At 42.0% G+C, this 25064-nt stretch overlaps 2 protein-coding genes across 3 annotated transcripts; one reads left to right on the top strand and one right to left on the bottom strand.

Moving 5' to 3' along the window:
* Nucleotides 1–3825: 3825 nt before the first annotated feature.
* ATSPO11-1 (Spo11/DNA topoisomerase VI, subunit A protein) lies at nt 3826–9026 on the top strand. Its single transcript, XM_010271913.2, has 15 exons — nt 3826–4045; nt 4174–4273; nt 4578–4651; nt 4855–4956; nt 5392–5465; nt 6440–6456; nt 7288–7357; nt 7461–7497; nt 7752–7799; nt 7895–7953; nt 8028–8059; nt 8184–8289; nt 8366–8486; nt 8586–8649; nt 8772–9026. Exons 1-15 carry the CDS (start codon nt 3907–3909, stop codon nt 8896–8898), a joined length of 1170 nt encoding a protein of 389 aa, XP_010270215.1. The 5' UTR covers nt 3826–3906; the 3' UTR covers nt 8899–9026.
* A 41-nt stretch (nt 9027–9067) lies between these two features.
* KCO1 (Outward rectifying potassium channel protein) lies at nt 9068–11840 on the bottom strand. 2 transcript variants are annotated; one of them, XM_010271912.3, is made up of 3 exons: nt 11379–11840; nt 9997–10925; nt 9068–9797 (listed from the first exon to the last, which is right to left on the bottom strand). In XM_010271912.3, exons 2-3 carry the CDS (start codon nt 10896–10898, stop codon nt 9635–9637), a joined length of 1065 nt encoding a protein of 354 aa, XP_010270214.1. In that variant the 5' UTR covers nt 10899–10925; nt 11379–11840; the 3' UTR covers nt 9068–9634. The 2 variants fall into 2 exon arrangements, with proteins under 2 accessions (XP_010270214.1, XP_088750833.1); XM_088894707.1 differs by having other exon boundaries at nt 9997–11840.
* Between the last annotated feature and the right edge of the window lie 13224 nt (nt 11841–25064).

Below are 25064 nucleotides of genomic sequence, written 5' to 3'. Positions count from 1 at the left end.
TGGTTGTCCCCGAGTTGTCATCCTTCTTTCGACCGAGCATTCAGGTAATAAAAAAAGGTTACATTAAATTGAAGTTTATCCAAGTCAAATACCGACCATTTCCAACCCATCATTGTAGCTCTAGAGAACTGTTCACATCCCTTTTAGGCAATTAGGCCATCACAACACTTCCAAAAGTCAGCACAATAAAAGATCCTCCAAATCACACGACAACCATTTGAACCTTTCTTTAGAAATGATGTCAAACATGGATTTTCCCCTATTTACCACTAGGTTGCAGCGGTGAAGTCTATGACTAAGCAAAACTCAAGCCAGGATGCTGTTGTAGGTCTCAAAGGGATGAGGATGGGGATCAGAGTTTGAGCTTGAAAGCGAAAGGGTGAAACCTTGGGAGGGAGATAGGATTCACGAAATAGGAGTACTCACGCTTGGGAGTGGGAAAACTCAGAAACTTAGTGGGGGATACTGAAGATGTTAAAAAAGAAAAGAGCTTGTTCCATTGATAGTCATGTCACCACCCAAGGTTTCATCAGTTGGGTTTTATTTTAAAATTTGAGGAATATTGGAGGAAAAATTAGACACTTCGTTTCTTTTTGTTAACACTTAACGACAATATTAATTTTTAGGAAGAGCACGGGTACTTTAAAACAATATGTAAACAGTTAGTCAATTTCTTAAACAATAGAGATAGTTTAAGGAAATTAGCCTTTTTTTTGTGTGTAAAAGACAGTTAAGATTCCTGATTTTTCAACTAATTTGTTTAAACATAAGGCCACGTGGATACAAAATACCGACGTGTTCAATCATCTCACAAAGCCAGGATGTCATGGGGCTAGTTGTTGGGGTCCTGTGCGGCACTTGAATGCAACGAGTAAGCCTAAGCAACAAGCAACAACACAAGAAAAGGCAACAAAGATGGCACATGAATTAGACAAAAGGCAAGTTGTATTGCATTAATGGATGGCAAGCATAAGCATACAGTTCAATGTCGAGGGGATCTCATGCTTAACATTTACATGCTCTTGATTCACTCGACTACCTACCTTCCCTCAAAGAGTACGTTAAACTTTTGGGGAAGTGACATAAAGATACATCAAAATAATGAAAAATCATACTAAATAATTACAAGAATGCCATTGGCAATCCCCCCATACAAAAATACATGCATAGCCCACTCGAAGACTAGCTTCTGCTTGAGGCTTAGATCTGCTATTGATGAAGGAGGGTTTTTCAGCTACTCCACGAACTTGGTCTCTTCCAAGGTCCGAGCATGAGGTTGGGTGAAAGTCTTTAGGGTGTTCTTGATGGTGGGAAAACCTATGGCTAGCTAGTCCCTACGTTAAGTCATTGCTTGGCTGCTTCAAGGTAGGATTTTGGATGTTCTGCTTTGGTAGTAGGAAAGTTTGTGGCCAATGCTAGGTCAAAATGAAGGTTTGGATTTTTTGGGTATTATTCCCCCTGATGATTTTTCCCCTAAGGGTTGCTTCTCACAAGGCTCCTATGAGGGTTGGCTTGATCAATGTAGTGGCGGATAGGGTACCTAAGTGGATTTGGTGGTACTCGCTCTCCCCGTTGATTGTCATAGTGGAACTGGTTGTGGTTGGAGACAGCCTTGGGTATTCCAGGAGTCTTCTGTGTTGTCGGCTCGTGGCGCTGACGTTGGTGTCGTTGTTGGTGTTGATGCTGGAACGGCTTTGGGGGAGACTTCTTCCTAGTGATGACTTCCCAACTCGTCCCAGTGTTAATGTGAGATGATTGAGATGGGGTCTTCCTTGTAAGCACAGTGCTGGCTTCATTGATATCAGTTTCCTAATAGTATTGTAGGGCCGAAAGTTGCTTCCCATGTACCTTCAAGGTTGTTGTCACTAGAACCATGCAAGGAGAACACTCCTCCAAGATGAGCAGACTATCTATGTGTGGCATGAGAGCTACTTCTGCCTATGCGAGAAACTCCATTCCCAAGACAACTTGAAAATCATCCAAGGGTACTACAGATAGATTGATGGGTCATTTCCATGACCCAACTTGGAGCTCTACTCCACGAGCCATGCCTTCTACCGCTTTGGCCCCTGAGTTGATAGCCTTGATTCACCCTGTATGTTTGGTGGTGATCAAGCCGAGTCGCTTTGCCTCAACAAGCGAGATGAAGTTGTGGGTGGCCCCAGTGTCCACCAAGACTTGGGTCGGCCTCCCGTCGAGGGTGATGTCTACATATTTCAGCCCCTTGTGGACTTTGGTGGGCCGCTTGGATGTGGCCTCTTTCTTAACCATGGCATTGATGAGTTGGAGGGTGCCTACTCTTGGCGCTGCTGTGGGTTTCTCCTCATCACTCTCTTCACTGTCACTGAGTTTGGCGATGAGGGCATTGAGTTTCTTCCGTGTTGGACAGACACTTGTCCAATGATTCCCATTGTAAAGGTAACAAGGCGTAGGAGTAGTAGTTGGTCTCCTCATGAATCGGTGGCCCTGATAGCTTTGGGCTCCTTGTGGCTTCTTCCCTTATTGGTAATTGTTGGCCTTGTTAGTGGGCACTAGTTTCTCCTGTGTAGAGGTTAATTTCTGATCTCCCCCACTCAAGCTATTGGTACGTGGGCTATGTGGTTGGTGGTCTTCCTCTTCTAACTTCCTTAGATCAACTAGTTGCTTGGCCACCACCATTGTAGTTCGAGCTCCACCCATGGTTTGAGACCATTCATGAAGTTGAACAAAAGGTCTTTGTTAGACATGTCGGAGATCTCAAGGGTCAGGGCTAAGAACTCTTGGACATAGTCATGCAATGAGTTTTGGTGCTTCAAGTTCTTCAACTTTCTTCATGCCAAGTACTTAACATTTTCAGGGAAGAATTGTCGCTTGAACTTTCTCTTGAAATCGACCCAGGTGTTGAGGGTCCGAGTGCCACGTTCAATGTCCTAGCAACATCTACGCCACCATAACATTGCAATATCATTTAAATACATGGCGACTGTATGTACCTGAGTTTGGTCATCATGAATGCCAGTCGCGGAGAAGTACTAATCAAGTTGCCACAAGAAGTTTTCAAGCTCCTGAGCATCACGAGAACCGGAGTATGGAGTTGGTTGGTGCACTTTGATGTGGGTGGATGGAGCGGATGAAGAGCCGGTGGAATTGGCCATAGCTCTTTTCATGATTGTCAGCTCAGCCCTCATCTCATCCAATTGTGCTTGGAAGCTGTCCATCATGCCTTGAAGGCTGCTTTGGGAAGAGCTGGTTTGTGATTGCTGCAAGGTGTTGTGGACGTCTCGGAGGGCTCCATTGAAGCGGCTCTCTAACTCCACCACAACATTCTCTATAGTCTTTGTGTTGAGATGGAGTTCGTCGACCCGATCTCGAGTCTCACATACTGTTGCCTCGCAACGTAGGATGCGCATGTCCATGCTAGCTAGCTGGTCGAGTGGAGCCTTATTGGTGTCATGGGCTTGGTGTGGCCCGTGTAGTGTGTCATCAGCAATGTCGCGGTTGCTCTTCATTGTGTTGAATTAGGGGCAGTTGAGGCCTCGTGCGACACTCGAATGCGACGAGTAAGCTTAAGCAACAAGCAACAACACAAAAAAAGGCAACAAGCATGGCACGCGAATTAGACAAAAGGCAAATTGTATTGCATTAATGGATGACAAGTATAAACACACAGTTCAGTGTCGAGGGAATCTCATGTTTAACATTTACATGCTCTTGATTCACTCGACTACCTACCTCCCCTAAGTTAAGATTTTTAAAAAGTATATGAAAAATCATATAAATAATTACAAAATTGCCATTGACAATACCCCTACAAAAATACATGCATAGCGCAACACACGACACTCGAGTAGACGCTACAAAAATGCCATTGACAATCCCGCAAATATACATGCATAGCCCAACACACATGACACTTGAGTAGACGCTATGGATGGCATTGTCCGTGTCGTGTTTCAAAATTTCGAGCTCAAATCCACGTCTCCGATTATTCGAACAAACGCAGGAGAGGAGATGAGCAGAAGAGGTTCCAGTTCAAATCCCTGCGATCTGCTCAAGAAAATCAAAGGTGATAACAGATCAACCCAAATTTCGCAATAATGCAACTACAGTTTTCTTACATTTAGTAACCTGCTGACTAAATATTTAAGTGGATATTTGGAAATTTCAACTGTAACAAGTCGGAAACCCTTGCAGAATTCACTCGATGTCTTCTTGAAGATCTCCGCCGAGGACGATCTCCCTCCGTTACCCTAAATCGCTACAGAATTTATTGCACTGATCCTTCTGGAAAATGGTTGGCCTCTTTCAGTGTATATTCAGTAGCAGTAAAAACTTGAGAAATCTTAATAGCAGTAGAAACTTGAAGTCACCAGATTTTCTTCTTCTTCTTCTTTTTTTTCTTTTCATAAATTTACGCGAATACTTCTACATTACAATATCCTGAATCCTTGATCTTATACCATCAAGTTTATCTGTATTATCCTCTGATTTTTTCCTAAAATGTTGGCAACATCATGTGAAAATGCTTTCACACGTTGCCTTTACGATGATTTAAACGTTGATGGTTCTAACAAATATCTAGCCAATGCTTCTTGCAGCTGTTGCAGCTCTGATTTACACATGGGAAAAGAGATAGTCTCACTTCAAAAGGAGTGCCATGCATATAGACTGGGTTAGCTTACTATATTTCTTCCTCCTTCCTCTGTTTCCGGGCAAGGCGGCAAGATCATACTATGTCGCATAAAAAACTTGCTCCTGCAGCCAGAAATAGTCAGGGCCCGGAGACGGAGGCATACAATTTCATGAGTTACGGATTCAATGCTATGTTTTCGTGTCAACATCGTTTCTCAATTCTTTCTATTTCTTCTCTCTCAGATGTCTTGCTGAGGGTGTTGTTGATTATTCAGCAGCTGCTGCAAGAAAACAGACATGGATCGAAGAGAGACATATATTACATGCATCCAGCTGTATTTTCAGGTTAGTCAATGTTTTCCCCCCACATTTTTCGTTCTTTTGTATGCCAAAACATATATTATTATGAGACACTTCTATTGCTAGATACGACATGTATTGTTCCCCTTAATTTACAAAATTCAGTATCATGACATTAATTATTTTTATTTCCGTGTTTTTATTTCCTCCATTCACGTTATATTTGGTAGGCAGGATTTTTCTTTTTCCCCAGGCTGTGTTTGTTTTAATGCGACAGAGAGTGGAAGGCATATGGTTTTTCCTTTCTATCATTTCTTTAAATAAAAACTAGTGCTAGTATATAAGACGTTATATTTTCGTTTTCTAATATTGAGTTTTGGGAACTGAAAAACAGACCGTTGAATAATATCCATGGGTCAACCCTAAAGAAGTAAGCTTCCTTACACTCTTTTTTGTTTTCTATATAATTTTCTTTTGCAGAGCAAGCAGTTGTAGATCGAGCAATCAACGACATATGCATCCTTTTAGAATGTAGTCGCCATAACTTAAATGTGGTATGTGCTATTATCCTGAAATTTAAATTTTAAATCAGTCGAAAACAAAGTGATGTATGACTAAAAGGAAAACTGGAGTAACAAGACAGTTTATCCCATTCACTAATAGAATCTCTAATTATTTAACAGAAGAACATTGTTAGGAACAATTGAATAAACTCAAGCATTTATGGAAGAAAATATGGAAAGGATCATGCTTAACACTGCAAAAAAAAGCAGCATCTTTTCTCATAGTATAAGGGTTGCTTGAGAATGCATCCTCCTTCCTTGACCATTGAGGATGATTCAGCAAATACAATCAGGTGGAGTAGAACTGGTAGTGGACCATGGGGACTTGGACACTTTCTTAACAACATCAATGACAATCTTTCTAATTTGCATGTCCAAGCCATTAGATTCCTTTGGAGCTAAACTCAGCTGCAGTTGGTATAACCAGATTAGTTATTCAAAGAATAAAAAGACCAAACCATGTTGTTGAACTCAAAAAGTGCATAATCACAAGATTCAATGTGGATCCTGTACCAATATCATGCCAATGGGAACTTCTGGACCAACATGTGGTTTTTTCGGATATTAAACTCTTTAAGGAATTGTTTAGGATCCCGATTACGTGGTTCAAGCTTTGTGTTTATCTTACTGGCGTCATACTTTTTCCCCTTGGCTATAAAATGTGAAAGCCCACTTTTATGTAGATGTATGCATGCATGTCCACGTGTATGTATGTGTTTGCTGTTGATGGTATGCTATACTACTACAAATGAATTTAATAGCTTCTCCTGAGGTCACAAACAGTTGAGATGTGCAAGCCGTGTAAGAAACTTGCAACAAATAACTAATTACAAAGTTGAACGAAGATATTAATAGAAAATTTCAATCATTCATGCTGTGAACTGGTTGTTCTTCAAACCTGTTATAGTTTCAAATGGAAATATTTAATTTTGGGTCAGTGATACCATATGTTCTCCTTTTGACAGGTGGCTGTTGGAAAAGGGTATGTCACAACTTAAACAGAGAAAGAGAACCTCTGGTTCATGGAAAATAAGAGGAACATGGCAGCCTTTTGCATACTCTGTTAGTCTGTTATGAATGTGGTCCCAAATTCCCAGGAACAAGAATAACAAATTGTTTTCTAAAATTCAATTGGGTATCCTTTGATCTAATGAAGCAGTAGAAAAATGCTCAGATAATTATTCTAGGACTGGAGATGGTAACTTTTCCTGAACATTCTAGCTTGTATTAATTACTAACTTTAATATTTTCTAGTAGTCATGTTTAAAATATTTAGTTAGAGAGATGCATTACTTATTTCAGCGTATCTCCAATTTGTAGAGTAAAAAAGTGTGGTATTTCCAACTCAGTATGATACTAGTTATTTCTTAGTCATTTTGGGATTATCAAATTTAGTCTCAGTTTACATCCTTATGTACCTTTATTTAATCAAGCAGTGAAATTCTGGTTTCCTTTTGTTTGAATCTTGGTTCGACATTGACAAGATCCTACTTTTTTGTATATTTTCCTTTTCGTTCTTGTTATTTCTGTGCCTGTAGCCTCTGAAGTAGCTTCAGTAATTCATCCTTTTAATTGTGTCTGAATTGTCACTTCCATTGAGGATCGACATATGGTGTGCTTCAGTAATTTTTTAAAGGGGGTGGATTTGAATGTGAATTAGCTTTTCTTATACATGCTGCAGTATAACTGTGTTTTACCCTTTATCTGGTATGGTTTTTCCTTTCTATATTATTCAAGTATTCAAAAGATATCATATGATCTAGGTTTGTCATAAACTGATAACGTAATTTTCAACCATTTACTCATGCCCTAGGTTGGTGATGGGTTGGTTAAAATTCTTTGAGGCAGGAAAGAAATTTGATTGCATAAATAGCCCCAGTAAGGTACATGACGAAATCAAATTGGTAAAATTAGAATTCATATTTCTGAAAGCATCAATAACTATCTCCCAGTATTTTAGTTCTGTAAATCTGGGTTCAATTGCAGGCTCATCCTGTTCCTGTATTTGTTGAAGAAGTTGAAGGTATCTTCATGATCTTGAGAGCATTATATGAAATTAGTTGTCGGCTATTTGTTTTTAGTTAGGTTCAAAACATCTTTCTTGCTTATACTCAATTCCTGGGTTGATTTAATTCTGAAAGTCGTATTTAGGTGTGAGACGGGGAAAGAATACTTGTACATGCTATATATCCTACTTATTTTTATCTTTCACTTTTTTAATCTATGCCAAGCATGACAAGTAATGGTTGGAATTTTCAATTAATATTTTGTTTACAGGGATAGTTAGCGTTGCCCAGTACATACTAATCGTAGAAAAGGAAGCAGGTAAAACTTTGCTTCAGAATGGGAGACATGATTTATGTGGATTCTTCAAATTGGTGTATTAGTTGAAATCCCGGGCTTCTAATTTCTATAAACAGTGTTCCAGCGGTTAGCAGACGACAGGTTTTGCGATACGAACAACTGTATCGTTATCACTGTAAGCGTTCTCCTTCAGTACCTCCCTGTTACAGCTGAAAAGCATCGTTATGACACCTGTTTAGTTTATTTCAGGGAAGAGGCTATCCGGATGTTCCCACAAGAAGGTATGTGCATGTGGTGTCTCTGATCTTATTATTTTTGTTCTGTTTTCGACATAATGGATTAGGGTATTATTTTTCCCTAATTCCTGTTTAGTTTGTTATAAGCCAATACACTCTTTTCAATCAGGTTTCTGCGGCTTCTTATTGAAAATTTGTGCCTGCCCGTCTATTGCTTGGTAGATTGTGACCCCTATGGTTTTGATATACTGACGACTTACCGGTTCGGTTCTATGGTAAGGATTCTTATCTGCCATGCTTATTTTTGTTATAATACTTACATATCAAGTTATTAAACTGCCTACTTCGAAGCAAATGGCATATGATGCAAAATTTCTACGAGTACCTGAGATACGCTGGCTGGGAGCTTTTCCATCAGATTCTAAGAAATATGGCCTTCCAGAAAGGTGCCTCCTTCCTTTAACAGCAGGAGGTGACATGTTTATTACAAGTTTCCTTTCAGTAAGACTCATCCATCTTAGTAAATTCTTTATTCCAACATCATCCTCAAGTTTCTTTCTATCCATCCCAGATATGAAGAAAGCAGAAGCCATGTTACTGAGATGCTACCTGCAAAGAGAAGCACCAAAATGGAGGTTGATGCTGATGCTTGTTTTATTTTATTTTTATTGTTTTTCCTCTACCTGGTAATTTTTTTCTGTCACTCGTGATTAAATTGATGATCCCTACAATCCAAAGTAGTATCATTTCATGGCAGATCAGAGCTAGAGATGATGATGCAAAGAGGAGTGAAGTTTGAGATTGAAGCATTGTCAGCCTCTTCAATTTCATTCTTGGCAGAGAAGTACATACCATCAAAAATTCAAGGTGGAGGCTACATCTAACAACATACAGTTTCTTTCTGTTGAATTAGAAATAATTGTAGTTTCTGTAGCATGCGAAGTGCAGTCAATTTGGATAATGTTACATTGAAGTTTGGGGGAAAATCGTAATTTCATTTTTTCAATTTCAACGCAGTGAACACAAATAGCTAATTCTGTAAATAAAGTGGGATTCAAAATATAAAAGGATATGACATTGCTCAACAGATAAAACTAATAATTTCTCATTAGAAAACAGAATTTACAATTTACGGTGACTTGGCAAGCGCGGGAATCCTCCCCTTCAATCTCACGCAATAGAATGGACCAAGGATTGACTGCTATTTCAACTAACATGTCAAGGGGATAATTTAATGACCACCCAACAACAAGGCAACTGTAATAAATTATAAGCTTACTTTATTATAGAAGATGGATAATACGAAGGAAGATCACCCTCGGTGTATAAAGGGCCAAGTAGCTTGTCTAGCTAGAAAATAAAGATAGAAACTTGATACTCCATGATGTAATGAAAGTGAATGCTCTTCCCACTGTAAATTTCTAATGTGCTAAAGAAAATCCTGATCAGAAGAGATAAGCAAATAACTATTCTCAAGTAACTCCTTCACTTGGGTTAAGATTGGATTGGTTATACAAGGCCGTGAAATATTTCTACAAAGATTTCAAGAAGGTAGCAGCCAACAACCCCAACATGGTATTACTTGGTTTTCTGTTTGCTAAGGGAAAGAAAGGAACAGTGTCATTTCTCTGCTTGAGATGATTGTGGAAGCAATAAATCGGATGCTGACAATGTCCCCGACTGATCAACATCAAGATTTTCAAACTCCCTCATTATAAGCGCAATATCTTCTTCACTGATCTTTCCCATCTCTTTGAGTTTGTATATGACAAATTCAGTAGAACTGTTGAGAATTAAACCAAACAAAACAATTGTTAGAGAAAAACTAAACTGTCTATAGGATCCATCAACAAATCTAGAGAAAATAATGGCGAAACAAGGTCTTGGGATAGCAAAGCTCACACAAATGTCTTAAAAAAGAATGATTTTTTCTTTCAGTCTTAGCATTTTGATATTCAATTTGGAAAAAAATTAAGACATACCCAACTGCACCATTATCATCAAGGTCTGCTGCCTCAAGATCTACCAGTGTCAGCTTCCTAGTGAGAACCCATTTTACAAGCAAGTTTTGTCTATGCTCAGTGTAGAGCTCAGCAAGGTAGAGAAAGAACTGAGCTACACAAATAGTACTGGTGAGTATCCAAAAGACAGCAAAGATACGGCCCATTTCAGTTGAGAAGCTCTTATCCCCATACCCTAAAGTTGTTATAGTGGAACAAACGCAGTAGAAGGCATCAACAATATCCAAATTCTCAACTCTAGTTAAGAAGATTGTTCCAGCCATAATTAACAGCAAAAGCAGGCTCAAGTTCAGAAGAAACTTGTATTTTATTTTGTTGGTCTCAATCTCCTTGAGAATATCAAATTCCCCAACATTGTTATACATATTTAGGGCTTTAACCAAGGCTACTTCTTGCTTTTCTACGAGATAATCTGCTGCATTACTAAGAATTAGCCCAACAAGAGCCATTCCCATGAAAACAAAAGCACAAGCAAGTAATTTTGTGAGAGTGCTATTAGGCACAAGGTCTCCATATCCAACAGTGGTCATTGTCACCACACAGAAATACACAGCATCAAGAATCCCGTTTGTTTTCTCACCTTTGATCTGATTCTTAGCAAGGACAAAGCAGAGGGTACCTACGCCTAGGTAGAGAGACAAGAAGATAACTACTTTCATGAAACTGGGATGGAATTTGCCAAAGATGGATTCAGAACGTGGAAGTATGCCTCTCCCATCTTTCTTTGGAAGAGTAAATTCTGCTATAGGAGCACTTTTGCAGCGGCTGTACCTTCTTTTCTTTGTGGTGTTGTTCTGATTGGGTTGAGAGGAAGGGTCTAATAACCCCACCAGCAAGGACTGTTCTTCGCTATTTTGGGCCATCAGCAGAGCAGATTTACTTGATGATTCCTGCAGATAATTAGTTCAATATATATATTTATATATTTAGAGATATGAGCACCAGAACAATTGGGAACTTTGTTCTCTCAAGTCTCAACTGGGCGAAAATTTTGTCAATATTATTGGTTGTGGGGGTCTCCAAGGCAGTGTCTCTTGTGTAACAGTGTCTGACCTTAAGAGCTATGCCAATGCAATTGAAGACAAATCAGTGAGGACAATAGTTCAAACTTCAAACCCCGGAAGCCCAAAGTAAAAGAAAGAGAAGAGACTAAGCAAGAAATCATCAGTAATTCAGGTTCAGGGTGCATTTAGAAGAGCAGGAGGATGTGTTGATCGAATTGGCATGGAAGTGTCAATTGTGTGCAGAAAACTCGAATACAAGAACATAGAAAACTCGATTTATATTTTTTGCAGGAAACCACCGAGAAAGCAAAGAACTATTCAAGGTCTGAACGTATTCACCTTTGAGAAGGAACTCGAATTGCTTTTCCGGAATGTGAAACACAAGCTCACCAGATCCACATAGCGCAGATGCACGCGCAGCGTTTGAACAAGTAAAGAAACACAAACGATTAGAATGATAACCAGTCAAAACGGTTTGGTAGAAATGAAAAGGAGAAAGTTAACAGGTTACCACCGCCACCGGAAACGAAAGAATGATACAAAGACATGCTTGCTTACTCAACAAAGGAAGGACACGAGAAATGAAGAGGAAAGGGAAACGAGGTAGAAGTAGAACTTTTTTGAAGAAAAAACGAGGTAGATCTCACAGAGACACTGCTGACTCGAAAAATATGGTTTGCTTTGGATGGTTTTTGGCTCTGCTAAGAAAAAAAATTCAGTCGCACACTCCCACCCACCATTATCATGCTTTGAATCCCGTATGATGCATCCGATTCAGATGCCATTTTTGGTGGAATTGAGAATATAATCACGGATTAAGAATTTAAGATGCGGTGTGTCGGTGCACATGGGCTCTGCCGGCCCAATAAACTCTAAGATCCTACTAGATGGGAAGTTCTTGGGCTTAACTGAAAGCCCAATGTAACAAGGTGCATGATTTTGCTTGTAAACTAGAGGCCTACAATTAAAAGGAAAGAAAAAGAAAGAAAGAAGCCTAGCTGATCCAGGATACTTCTGCGCCTTAATTGTGCTTTGGGCCCAAATACTTCCAAGCCTAGCTGTAGGGGTGTATAATCGACTTCCAAGCCTAGCTGTAGGGGTGTATACTCGGTCAGTTTGGTTAAAACCAAGGATCTAATCGACTATTCGGTTTGATCATTTTCTCTAATTGAATCGAACCGATCCTAACCAAATTTGGTTCGGTTTGGTTTGGTTGGGCCCTAATTCTACATAAATGACAAACATTGATCAACAACTAATAAATCATTTATAATTAATAAGTGTTATTAATTAAAAATTAAAATGGCCCCAAAATCTAATGGTTTTAATTAATTGACTATTATTATTAATTAAAAGTTAGAATGCTTTTAATTAATTAGCTATTATTAATTAAAAGCTGATGGAGGAAGATTTGACCCGACCCCTTGGCCATACGACACGTGGAAGCAACCGAGAGTGACCTGGTAGAAACGCCAGCTCGACACGACAGCGGGCCCCACAACCCAAGCTCCTAGCAAAAGGTCAGCTCCCCCAAAGGGGAACCTACAACCCGAGCTCTGAGCTGAAGAGCCCCGAACTCTCCCTTCAAGGTCCTAAGCCTTACAAAAAGCACAAAAGGCAAAGACCCGAACTGCCCACCCAAGGGCAGTTCGGGCCATACTTCTATTCGAACTCAAGACCACCTCGCACACCACTTCGGCACCAAGTCGCCTAACTGAACCGTACCTGACACCCAGAAAGCCCGTACACGGAGGCGGTGCACCTGACTGATTAGGGGTCCGACACATGACAACCGCCCCCCAACGGCCACCTGCCATCGCCATCTCAGATGTGGCAAGGACGGCCCTGACAAGGAACAGTGGAGGTTATGACACCCGAACTGGCAACTGGCGACTGGCAGTGGAGGTTGACACCCGAAATGACCCCCAATCTGGCAGAAGAAGTGACCCGATCTGGTAGAGGTGATGATACCTGAACTGACAGGGGTTCGGAAGTAAGTATACAAGGTGACTACAAAGGCCCCCATCTCATGGGGAAGAAGGTATGTGATTCTTGCGCTTCCTGGTCTTAGAATTTCTCACTTCCCTTGCCTTCTGAAGAGCACTAACTTGAGCTTCGGAGTGTTCCAACCGGGTTCCTCCCCGGAGGTCTCCATTTTCTTCCTTGTTTCAAGCACCTCCGATCTCGTTAGAAGCGAAGTAACTAGCAGCTAGGACCGACCGGATTGCACACCATCAAAAGAAGCACTACTTAACTTCCAGTCCCACTTCATCAAGCAAATCCCGAGGTTAGAGAACACTGAGGCCGACACCCTATCCCGGCTAGCCAACACCAGTGACAACACCATGAGAACGGTGTACATAGAGGAGTTACCTCGGCCTAGCATTCTCTGGGGGGCAGAAGAGGTCGCTCCTGTCGCCCAAGCAGAACCGAGTTGGATTGATCCACTCGTGAGCTTCCTGCTACATGGAACTCTCCCCGCAGAACGCAATGCCGCTAGGAGAGTAGAGCGCCATGCAGCCAAGTACGTCATGATAGACGGACGATTGTACCGAAGATCCTACACGCTCCCCTACCTGCGTTGATTGCAACCTCCCGAAGCTGAGCTTGTAGTCCGTGACATTCATGAAGGCCTATGTGGCGGACACTTGGGGGGCAGGGCCGTCGCTCAGAAGGCACTACAACAGGGGTACTATTGGCCAAGAATGAAAGCAGACGAAGTCGGGCTAATCAGGAAGTGCGAGAAGTGCCAAAAGCACGCCAATATTCACCATCAGCCTGCCGCCGACCTCAAGTACCTCACCAGCCCATGGCCCTTCGCACAATGGGGTATCAACGTACTCGGGCCATTCCCGCCAGCAACAGGAGGAAGGAAGTTCCTAGTAGTGGCAGTAGACTACTTCACCAAGTGGATTGAAGCTGAAACTCTCGTAACCATCACAGCTCGAAACGTCCAGAACTTCTTTTGGAAGAACATAGTGTGCCGCTTCGGGCTACCTCGGGTGCTGATATCCGATAACGGCAAGCAGTTCGAAGACATCAAATTCCAAGAGTGGTGCCAAGGTATGGGGATCCGGCAAAACTTCACGTCGGTCGCGCACCCATAAGCAAACGGTCAGGCAGAAGTCACAAACAAAGCTATCCTCCGCGGACTAAAAGCCAGGCTAGACCGAGCTAAAGGGTTATGGGCAGACGAGCTGCCCAGCGTTCTATGGGCATACCGAACTACAGAGAAGACCACCACTAGAGAAGTTCCCTTCAACCTCACCTACGACACGGAGGCAGTCATCCCAGCCGAAATCGATGTCCCCTCACTTTGGTTGGAAGCATACAACGACAATGCTAATAACGACGAGCTACGTACCAACCTCGACCTACTTGACAAGTTAAGGGACCTCGCATACATTAGAACCACAGCATACCAGCAAAGGGTAGCTCGGTACTGCAATGCCAGAGTTAAGAAATGAAACTTTCGCGTCGACGACCTGGTTCTCTGCAAAGTCATGGTACCTGAACCCGGCGTTGGCAAACTCGGGCCGAACTGGGAAGGACCCTACCGAGTGAAGAGAGTACTCGGAGGAGCATACAAGCTCGAGACCCTGGAAGGTAAACAGATACCCCAGGCATGGAACATCGTCAACTTAAGACGATTTTACCTATAAATTAACAAACAAAGCAGGCCATGAGCCACTACCATAGCCTAAGGGCTATCCTGAGCTAGCAAAGACCTCGGCACCCTAAGGCCCGGAATGCCGAGCTAACAGGGACCTCGGCACCTCATCAACGAAAGCAATCTGCAGAAGTATAGAGCCCGAGGTGCATAGCCCAAGGTCCAATTCGGCCTATGTTAACTAACCCGAGCGGAGAACAGATCGGGCACATAGCCTTACTGTTAACTCGCCTCGGGGCTTAAGTCTAGGAGCTCGGGTATATAGTCACTTTGACAAAAAGGAGAATATTTGCACAGCACTTTTGAAGAGAAAAAGTACTTCATTGCTAAACGTTTGCTTTACAGTGTTTAAAAAGAAAAAGCAAAAACAAACAAAAAACACAAACGAGCTCACAAGCCCAGAGGTCAATCTTCCTCGCCTTTAGAAGGGACTTCGACAACACCCGAAGAACCCGCTTCGTCTTCGGAATCCGCATCGTCATCGGCTACGGCAGCCATCTCCTGAGTGATGCACGAAGTGGTTATGGCACTAACATCGAGCTCGGGGCACGTGTTCCATATCATCCATCGGCTCAACTTGAAACCCCTTCTGTACGAGCCCACCATCATGTCGTCAAAGCACGGCGAAGCGATGTAATCCGTGACGGCTTTCACCTTCGCCTCCTCGACGGCCTGAGAAAAGATCTGAGTCTACTCCCTAATATCTTCCTAAAGGTACTCAACCTGATGCTCCAGGTCCAACTTCAGGTCGGCCATATGTCTCACCACCATTCCTAAGGCCTCTTTCTCCCTCTGAGACCTCGACAGCTCGGCCCGCGCAGCACGGGAAGCTGCTTCGACAGCTTCTACTCGCTTCAAGCCCCTTTCCGCCTGAATGGCCAAGGCATGAATAGAGGAGTTCACCTGCCAGAACGAGGACAAATCAGCTCAGTAAAAAAAAAAAAAGAAAGAAAAAAAAGAAGAAAGAAAGCAAGCACTACTCCGACTTACCATCATGGCGTGAGTTGCGGCACGAGCGCCTATGAGATTTGTAGGAAGATCAGCCCACCGCGCGACCTCCTCAGGGCAAATGGCCTTCTTGCTTTTTCGGAGAGTGTAGCTCAGCGTCAGTACGCTCCCAACCTCCTCGTGACTTCCTGAGCCCAAAGGCACAGCCCGGGTATAGGCAGTGTCGGCATAGGGAGCCCCTGTCGCTTCCCGAACTGAAGGGGGCACCTCGGGCTCCCCAGGAGGCTCCATTCTCGGTGCCTCGGGCTCCGCAACCCAAGAGGGAATGGCGCGGACCCGCTTAGCAGCTCGCTTCCTTCTCTTCATGCCAGCGAACAAGTTTGCACCTCGAGTGTTTTCTGCCTCCATAACACCTGCAAAAAGGAGCTCGACGTCAGAAGACGGGAATAAAAGCAAAAGCATGTATCTTCGTCTGAGCAAGAAACCTACCCGAACTCAGAGCGACCTGAATAAGCTTGTCCTCCGTCAGGTAGACTTCGCATTTGAGCCCTTGTCGGGCCCAGTCTTGGAGTCCCTTCACCGTGTCTTTGTCTAATGCGACACCGGGGTCAAGAGCGGCCAAACCCCACTTAGTAGGAAACGGCCACCCCGTAACACTTCGAACCACGAAGTAGTCCCGCTTCGATGCTGGGACCTTGTTTGGGAGGTCGTGTAAGAGCTTGAAGCTCGGGCGAGGTGACAAGTAGTACGCCCTCCTACGCTCGGGCAGGGGACTCGCCTATTTTTTGAGCATGAGGATAGCTGAAAAGACTTCCAGGTCTAAAGGAAGGCAGTGCTCGCAGCATAGGGAGATAGTCCCAACAAGGTTACGAACAGAGTTCGGGTGGAGCTGACCTATAGTAACGCCGAAGTGGTTCATGACTACGACGATAAGAGGATGAAAGGGAAGGCGCAGCCCGGCAACAAGCTGCTCCCGGAATATCACGATCTCATCTGAACCGTGCTCCCAAGGAAAGTCGCCCGAAGGTACGAAGTAAGTATACTCCCCGGGCAGGTTGTACTGGACAATAAGGGACCAAAACCTTTCGGGCGTCATAGTGGAAGGTTCAAACTTATCTGGCACCCGACCTCGGCAGGAGGTGGATGCCAAACTACCCGAGGTGACTCTGTATACGGACTCGAACTCGAGCTCTTTCTCGAGCTCTACCTCGGGCCCTGCCTCGGACTCACTAAGGCTATCGGGGGCAGCAGCTCGGTTTGTAGAACCAGCATCGGACCCCCCCAGGAGACTACGTAAACTACCCGAGCTAGACATCGAAACAAAGAGGGCTGAGGACTCACCAGGAAAAGCTACCGGACTGCAAACGAGTGACGCGAGCTGACAGGCTTGGACGCGAGCTCAAGGAACAAACGCTGAAGGATAACAGAGGAAAGTGACTGGGGGTCCCCCCACTATTTAAAGCCACTGGACCCATGCATCAACGGCCAAGATCGAAACCATCCAACGGCTCCCCGCAAAGTCAGTTGCGCACTCCCCAAAGAAAAGACACTCTGGCGCGCACATTCGAAAATTTGAAATTGTTTGGCGCGCACGTTCAAAAGTTTGAAAATTCATTTGCGCGCGTGAGCTACACGCAGACCGGGACTGATCCCTGGTCAAACCAAGCCAACCCTGGTTGGGCAAGGAACACAAGCGAGCCAGACCAGAGAAGTCCCAGACCGAGGCTAGAGTGTCCCGAGGCAAATCCACCTGTCATCCCGTGAACTCCCCACGCCGGGTCAAGACCCCGAGCATGGGGAGTGGGGGGCAATTGATGGAGGAAGATTTGACCCGACCCCTTGGCCATACGACACGTGGAAGCAACCGAGAGTGACCTGGCAGAAATGCCAGCTCGGCACGACAGCGGGCCCCACAACCCGAGCTCCTAGCAAAAGGTCAGCTCCCCCAAAGGGGAACCTACAACTCGAGCTCCGGGCTGAAGAGCCCCGAGCTCCCCCTTCAAGGTCCTAAGCCTTACAAAAAGCACAAAAGGCAAAGACCCGAACTGCCCACCCAAGGGCAGTTCGGGCCATACTTCTATCCGAACTCAAGACCACCTCGCACACCACTTCGGCACCAAGTCGCCTGACTAAACCGTACCTGACACCCAGAAAGCCCATACATGGAGGTGGCGCACCTGACTGATTAGGGGTCCGACACATGATAGCCGCCCCCCAACGGTCACCTGCCACCGCCATCTCAGACGTGGCAGGGACGGCCCTGACAAGGAACAGTGGAGGTTATGACACCCGAACTGGCAACTGGCGACTGGCAGTGGAGGTTGACACCTGAAATGACCCCCGATCTGGCAGAAGAAGTGACCCGATCTGGCAGAGGTGATGATACCCGAACTGACAGGGGTTCGGAAGTAAGTATACAAGGTGACTATAAAGGCCCCCATCTCATGGGGAAGAAGGTATGTGATTCTTGCGCTTCCTGGTCTTAGAATTTCTCACTTCCCTTGCCTTCTGAAGAGCACTAACTTGAGCTTCGGAGTGTTCCAACCGGGTTCCTCCCCGGAGGTCTCCATTTTCTTCCTTATTTCAGGCACCTCCAATCTCGTCAGAAGCGAGGTAACCGGCAGCTAGGACCGACCGGATTGCGCACCATCAAAAGCTATGCCCAAAGCCCTATAGCCTTATGCCAATGGAGAATTGGCGAATTGGACATTTTTCAAAAACAATTAATATTTAATGAATAATTAATGATTAGTCTAGGTTTTAATTACCAATTATTAATTAAAAGTTATTCACAAACAATTAAAACTGAATGGAAAATTGCCAAATTTGTCATTGAGAAATTAATAATTAATTAGCATAAATCACATTAAATATTTAATATACTTCATTAAATGAACACTAATTCGGTTTTCGATTAGGTTCGATTGAAAATCTCAATCAAATCGAACAATTCCGAAAACCAATTTAAAAAAAAAAAAAAACAAACCGAACCAATATCCGAATTCAATTTTCGATTTATGAACCGAATTTGAACACCACTGCCCAGGTGACGTAGGCCGGGGAAGTGGATACATGAAATCCCAAATACTCTTACTCTCCCATCTGATTGACTATCTTGATGGGCCGGACGGACTTAAAACTTGAAAAGAAGTCCAATGGACCCCAATTAATGAATCATATATTTATTTTCATAATACGAGCTTCCCGCTGCATTATTTAATATTGATTTGGAAACAAGTAAGGGGGGGAGGGGGGGCAATCACCATAATAGCATAGTGATAAAGAAATGGGCCAAGTTTACAAAGTCTACACCTACTTGTCTTGGGGAGCCTTTTGTCTCCAAGACAAGAATTTATGTCCCCACTCTCTTCTTCAAGTGCAATAAATTGTTTGATCAACAAAAGACAAACCCAACCTTGCCGTTATTTTCAATTTCATCTCTCCGTTGTTTACTCTTATTTTGTTGTTTGCGAATTGCGATGGGCGACCAGACCACCTACTACTTCCTTTTGCCAATCGTTCTCTTTCATTTATGGGGATGTGGGAGATTTCTTCCTTAATGCTTCCAACTCCCTCCATGACCTTATGAATGGTCTCTGCTATAACGCTTCTCTCATTCTTACTTTTTTACTCGTGACCAGGGATCAGAATTTTTTTTCTCTGATATTGTATTCTTTCTTAGCTCAGTTTTGAGCTGTCACCAAACTTCTTTTCTTTGTCTATCTTTAACTTGTTCTTAGTGACTCACAAAATTGAGGAGTTTTGCTACCCAAAAAACTGGGGGTAGTTCTCTCTAATGGGTAAATATATACTTTGTTAACTATCAACAAAAGTATTTAAAGAAGATTTCTCTCTCTCTCTCTAAAGAAGAGACCTAAATTAACTTTGCTTTCTAAGATATACAGTGAGCAGCCTTATTCAAAGAACTAGAAATAATACTATAAGAGCACAAACTATACATGAAATATGCTATGCGATGCAGGGAAGCCAAACCAAGTATCCATCCACTTTATATATAAATAGAGATGACATTTTGAAAATGATACAAAATATCCTTAATATTCTCCAAAATATGTCCCCCCCATCCCCCAATAATGTTGCTTTCAAAATAAACCACAACTCTGCTTCTTCACTTCTTCTTCGAGTAGATAATCCACCACCTGCAGCCATTAAATTTTTTTTTTTTTTTCAAGCATACATATATAGAAAGCTATAAGAGCCAACATTGCTGTTATTGAAAATACTTGACAATGGACCATGCCAGGCAAAAATGACTTATCAGAAGTTCAAAACCAAGAGCTGAATTTGCTGAACATTGGATTATCATTTGAGGTTTGAATAGAAAAATTGATCACCCATTCAGTAGATCCATTCAGAGCCATCAAGGCGTAATAAAAACCAAGGGTAAATTATAGATAGATATCTTGTACTTTAGGACTAGTTATACGTAAGGGCCTAAGCATTTCCATTATGCAAGTCTTGAGCAAACAACAAATCATTTAGGACAGCAAGAACTTCCATTTGAAGAGCCGAGACAGTTGAATCTTTGCCACATTTTTCTGCCACAAAAAGACTAGCATGGTCTCTGATAACTAAGCCAAAAGCTGCGGCGTTATTTGCCAAAAGAGCCCCGTCCACATCGAGTTTCATCGAGTTAGCTTGAGGGGGAGTCCAAAAAACAGAAGCATCAGCCTCTCCTTTTCCTTCAAAAGAGGGCTGTGTTTGTGATGAAGTAGCTGCCATCTTCACAAGTTCTCGGAGTTGAATCAGAGCCAGAGAGAGCATGTAACAAATTATGTAAAGGTAAAATTACAAAAATGCCCATGGTTACAATATCTTTTTTAAGTTTTTAACTATTCATCTTCTTCTGCATGACAACTTCCGTAAATATACACTCAAGTCCAATCCCGTCAAATCAACGTCACTGTGAAGGCAAAATTACAAAAATGCCCATGGTTACCATCTCTTTTTTTTTTGAGTTTTTCACTATTCATCTGAACTTCACATGCAAACCAGCGGCACCCCTGGTTCTCTCTCTCTCTCTCTCCACCCTTCTTCTTTTTCCCTCTCCTTTCTCTCCATTTTTCCCTCCACTGCTGCAACAAACCTTAACAGAGCATCTGCTTTTTGGGTCACCCCATTCTGATATAAGTACTCAAAAATTTTAAGTAGTACGCAGGTTCGCCATTACTACTGCTTGCACGATTGTGAGGAAAGACCCTTTGCTGATTCGCCATAAGATAAGAAAACCCAGTTTACTGTGTGAAGAGAAAACAGCTTGCAGGTTGACTGTCTCATTGCGTGAAGAAGGATTGACATTGAGAACCCAGGTCTGAAGTTTCTATTTCTTTTTTCTTTCGTCTTCCACATTTCCAGAGAACAGAAGCGGAATAGAACTAGTCTCCACTCTCCACCCCTTCTCTTTTTTTCTCTCCTCTGTTTTTTGCAATCGACCTGTGAATCAATGCTGTCTGCTGGCCTTCCTGGTGAACACCGATTATTTCAAATTTGGATTATAGAATACCTGTATCTTCAAAAAATATTTTATTTTTATTTTCATACGCCTATAAAAAAATATATTTTGTTTTATATGAATCTATTACGTATGCACAAGTAATTAACTGTTTAAAAACTTTCAGACTTTTTCATCATTTTAAAGACTATATAGAGAGGCCAAGTCTGAATGGTCTAATGTACCATATCTTGGATTGGATTCAGATTTGAATTTTCGATAATTGAATAATTTTTTGACCAATCAATGGGTAGTATTATTTATCAAAATTCATGATTGGGTCCTAAGCGTGGAAAACTTGATTCTTCACAGCTCCTTGGGATGTACTTTCTTCTTTGTTATCCATGAGTATCATCTAATCTTGCTCTTTCAATTCCCATCACTATTTACCATTATTATGTTTCTTCCCTCTTTCCAGTCCATTCATCTCTCCCATTTACATATCAAGTGAGGAAATATATATAGCCTCTTTCAATCTAGACGAAACAAGCGGGTTATAAAAACAAACAAAACAAAACAAAACATAAAAATTAGAGGAAATACACAATCCTTTATATATATACAATACGCACCAATATATTGTGACATTTTGAACCTCGCATTTATACTTTTATATCAATTATATTATGGCATGTTAATCACTGTCCAGGTTAGTGGTAAGTCATTGTGTGTAAGATGGAATATTAAAATATGCAGGGGATTTTTTTTCCCTCCCCTCCCTCGTGCTATGCAATGGGATAGCTCATCCCCACCCAAATCCATAAGTCATAACCCTTCAACCTTAGTGCAAATGGGATTAGGGTGGATTAGGCTTTCTTGTTGTCCATAATTCATATGGGTACTTGCTATTAAATCTATAAACAATTCTGTTTTGTAAATGGCAGGCTGTTAGGAGTGCTTCCACCTATAGGTTCAAGGGTGCATTAGCTTTTAACAACATGCAGTTTATCATTTTTGTAAGTGTTCTATTTTTCCTTTCGGCTAGGCCATTCTATTGAGGGGGTATAGGGAATAGAACACTGATGTATTATTCCAAATTCTTCACAAAAAGAATTAAACTCATTTTTAAAGTATTCAACACTCCTATCATTTCTAAGGATTTTAGTTTCTTTTCTAGTTGATTTTCAACTTCAATTTTGTACAGTTTAAACATGTCAAAGGCTTCATCCTTAGTTCTCATAAGGTAGACATAGGTGTACTTAGAAAGGTCATCTATAAATGTTATGAAGTATCTCTTACATTCTCTAGTTAATACACCATTGAGTTCACAAATGTCAGAATGAATTAATTCTAGAAGTTGAGAATTTCTCTCAACACTAGGGAAAGGTTTCTTAGTCATTTTAGATTTTACACATACCTCACATTTTTCAGTTGATTCATTATTATAAGCCATTATACCGAGTTTACTCATGTTCTTTATGGATTTAAAATTCAAGTGTGCTAATCTATCATGCCATAAAGAGAAAGAATCAACAATATAAGCAGAAATTTTTCCTTCATTAATATTTAATTTGAACATACCATTACAATTATATCCCTTTCCAACAAACGTCACATTCTTAAATAGGATTAGTTTGTCGGATTCAAAAACAACTTTGAATCCCCTCTTACAAACAAGATTTATTGAGACCAAGTTCTTTCTAATGTCAAGAACATGGAGAATATTCAAGAGAGTCAGTGTCTTTCCGGAGGTGTTCAATTCCACGCTACCTCTTCCAACAACTTTGGCACATGTTTGATTTCCCATCTGTACCTCCTGGCCATCAGTCACTTCTTCATATGTCTTGAACAAGGACTTGTCCTTGTAAACATGGACTATGGCGCCTGAATCAAACCACCATCAAGAAGATGATTCTGCCATATTTACTTCAGTAATCATGGCCACCAGATTGTCTTCCACCATGTTTGCGGACTTAGTTCCACCTTTTCGATGTCAGCAGACTCGGGCATAATGCCCCTTCTTTCCACAAACATAGCAGGATCCCTTCTTGTTGTTGCTCTTCTTGAAGTTCATGTCCTTCTTCTTTACTTGTAATGCAGGATTAGTCTTGTTCAATCCATTTTCCACAAAATTTACCTTAGAGTTCAGCATACTGGCCAGGGTCTTATCCCTACTGTCTCTAATTCGAGACTCTTCTTCAATACGAAGGTGTTGTTGAATTTGCTCCAAGGTAAGCTCTTCAGCCTTATATAGAAGCTTCTTCTTGTAATCCTTCCAAGAGGGTGGTAGTTTGACAATAATTGCTCCCACTTGGAAAGATTCAGGAATGATGATATCAAGAGATCAAATTTTGTTGACTATCACTGTAGTTCATGAACTTTCTCTAGTATGGGTTTATGGTCATTCATGGTGAAGTCAAAGTATTGTGCGATAAGATACTTATTCATACCTGCTTCTTGCACCTTGTATTTGAATTCCAAAGCCTTTCGGATTTCTTTTGGGGATGTAAGTTCCGTATAGAAGTTGTAGAGCTGATCTGATAAGGCATTCAATATGTGTCCTCGACACAGAAGTGAATCATCTTCTCGTTTTGCTCTTTCCTTCTTCAATTTTTTTAAGTTTTTGTCAGTGGGTTCAGGAAGTGATTGTAGATTCGGATCCAGGAGATAGTACAGTTTTAGTGCGGTCAAAAAGAAGATCATCTTGTCTTGCCATCGGTTGAAGTTTGCTCCATCGAACTGGTCCAGTCGAACAAGATCTTGGTTGATCATCTTGATCGAAGTCATGCTTGCTTCCGCCTCCATTGCAGAATAACGTTCTAAAATTGTTGGAAAAATGGGGTCACTGAAAACTTTGGAGGAGAAAATCTGAGGCACGTCTGAAGACACTGTCTTTAGAACGTTATTTGTCCCCACTCAGTTTCACTGAGTTTGTTGTTGGGTTACAGGCAGATTCATTCCCAGGATATAACAGAGCCTTGGGTGAGAATCTGCAACCAGCAAAGTTGAAGAGTCTCCAAAGAAACCTTCTATGAGACTGTAGTAGACCAGGCTGAGAGAGAGAGAGAAAGTGAATTTCGAAAATATGTGTTTTAGAAGTCTGATTCATGCTCTTTAAATAGCTTATGAAGAGGTATAAAGAAAAGGTAGGTGCTAGTTCAAAGAAAGCACCTTGAACAATCACAATTTCAAACATTGTGACTGTTTAAAAGGTAGTTAATAGTTAATGACTGTTAACTTTGAATTGTGCCTCTTGATCACACCCAATCGAATCGTGACCGATGATCTCATCAACAGTGATCAACGGTCAGCATCGCACCAAAACCAAAGCCGCCCTTCGCGAGCAAAGTGTACCTCTAAAGCGCCTCATTGCGCCACACACATGCGCGCACACGCGTGTGCACGCGTTGTGCGGTACCAAACCTCCATACTCTCTACTATTTCTAAAGATTGTAAATCAGCTCCTATTAAAATACTAAAAACAAAGTTTATAATTTTCCAATGTGGGACAAGTTCAAAACTAGGTTTTGTAAGAGAAAAGCTAATTTTCCAAACAAGTGTGCAGGTGCAACTTCTCATGTAATTAACCAATCAAACCCATTGGATTTAATCTCTTATGAGATTAAAATCCAACAATCGTCACTTAACCCTCCAAGAGTGGAGGCGAACGACTAAACCCCATAAACCCCCAGCCCAGGCTGAGCTTCAGCTTCGACCTGTCTCCTCCTCTTGGTCCTCCATTGTCACCGAGAGAGAGAGTGAGAGAGAGAGAGAAAAAGAAAAAGAAAGAGAGAGAGCCCAATCATCAAAGGAAAATCGAAATGAAACCCTAGATCTTCAAAATCGAAGAATCTAATGTTTGGTTCAAGATTTCTCCAAGGTTTACAGACAATAAACCTTCAATTGACTAGAGACGGCGAAAAAATAAGATTTCTCCCCCTGCGACAGCGAGAAG

The sequence above is a fragment of the Nelumbo nucifera genome, chromosome 1 (genome assembly GCF_055504915.1).
Source record: "Nelumbo nucifera cultivar China Antique chromosome 1, China Antique-T2T, whole genome shotgun sequence".
Classification (NCBI taxonomy): Eukaryota; Viridiplantae; Streptophyta; class Magnoliopsida; order Proteales; family Nelumbonaceae; genus Nelumbo; species Nelumbo nucifera.
This window is presented reverse-complemented; position numbering and strand designations above follow the sequence as displayed.